We start from the raw sequence: 1,330 nt of genomic DNA, 5'->3' as shown, positions 1-1,330 counted from the left end.
TCGCAAACGCCTAGCATTTATTAATCCAGTTTTCTCATCTCTACCTGCGCGGCCCACACAGCTATCCTGCAGCAGGTAGTCCGGGAACATCTTCCTGTCTTCTGCACCTCTACTTTCTTTCGGTGCCTCGCACAGGGCCTGGTATATAGTGGGTGCTCGGTGAGGGAGTGGTGTGGCCCGAGGCTCCTTTTTTAGAGATGGGGCTCAGGTGAAGCGACTTGCTCCCGGTTCCCCACGTAGCGCTCCCGGTTCCCCGGCAGCGCCGGGGACCCCACCTTGGATTCGCGCTGCCGCTCTCTCCGGGATGGGCCGGGCCGAGTCGGCCCGGCGGCAGCATCAGTTCCGGGTCCTCGCGGGAGAGCGCGCGTGCAGGGCCTGANATTGGCCGAGAGCTGGCCGCGTGGGGGCGGGCCCGGGCCCGGCCGGGGCGGGGAAGGAAGGTGGCGGCGGCCCGGCGCGGGGGGAGGGGGGCGCTGACCCGGATGTTCACTCTTGGGCACCCGGGGAAGTGGAAGCGCCGGGCCCTGCTGCGGGGGGGAGAGCCACAGACGCCGGGACCGGGATCGCCGCCGCCGCCGCCACCATGGTAAAGGCCCGATGTCACTCTCTCCTAGCCCCGAGGGCCCCGCGGGAGCCCGGGTCTCCTCTGCCCCCGCCACCCCCCCCACAGCCCCCGGCCCGAGCAGGGTGGGTCCCCCGGGTGGGGGAGGGGCGGGGTCCCGGACCCAGGTGGACACCATCGCTGCCCGCTCAGGAGGGGGCTGCCGGCACGGGCAGCTGGCCTGGGCAGCGACCCTGCCTCCCTCTCCCAGCCCCCGCCCTTGGCTCAAGCTGGAGTCCCACTTTCCGCTTCTCGGTCAGGCGAGTCTCCCCCATAGCCCAGGCTAGACTCTCCTGGACCGGTGGTCCAGGCCAGGCACCCCCTCCGGTGACCCAGGGGTGGTCCTCCTTCCTCCTGCCCACGACCCGGGCTAGGTTCCCTTTCCCCATCCCCACGGCCGGGGTAGGCCATCGTTCCTCCCTCTAATGGCCCAGGCTGGGCTCCCCTCCCTGTGGTTCGGGTTAGGCCCCTGTCCCTCTCCGACTCTTCTCCATGGTTTCAGTCTGGACCCCAGTCAACCCCTCCTCCAGTGGCTTCAGTCTAGATTCGTTTCCTTGCTCTTCCGTGGCTTCAGCTTGAATCGTCTCTTCCCTGCGTGGCCTTAGTCTGGACCTCCCCCTCCTTCGCCCGCGGCCCTCGCTTGGACGTAAAAAAAAAAAAAAAAAAAAAAAAAAAAAAAAAAAAAAAAAAAAAAAAAAAAAAAAAAAAAAAAAAAAAAAAAAAAAAAAA

At 64.6% G+C, this 1,330-nt stretch overlaps 1 protein-coding gene across 2 annotated transcripts in view; it reads left to right on the top strand.

The window, feature by feature from the left end:
* The first annotated feature begins 431 nt into the window (after positions 1–431).
* The window catches only part of CAPZB (capping actin protein of muscle Z-line subunit beta), a 133,219-nt gene continuing 132,320 nt past the window's right edge, over positions 432–1,330 (top strand). For both annotated transcript variants that reach the window (XM_034645396.1, XM_034645393.1), the window contains exon 1: positions 432–586. In XM_034645396.1, coding sequence (XP_034501287.1) covers positions 584–586 — 3 coding nt within the window. In that variant the 5' untranslated portion in view covers positions 432–583. The remainder of the gene's footprint in view (positions 587–1,330) is intronic.

This window comes from Ailuropoda melanoleuca, chromosome 2 (genome assembly GCF_002007445.2).
Source record: "Ailuropoda melanoleuca isolate Jingjing chromosome 2, ASM200744v2, whole genome shotgun sequence".
Classification (NCBI taxonomy): domain Eukaryota; kingdom Metazoa; phylum Chordata; class Mammalia; order Carnivora; family Ursidae; genus Ailuropoda; species Ailuropoda melanoleuca.
Note: the sequence above shows the minus strand (reverse complement) of the source record. Positions and strands in the feature narration are given on the sequence as shown.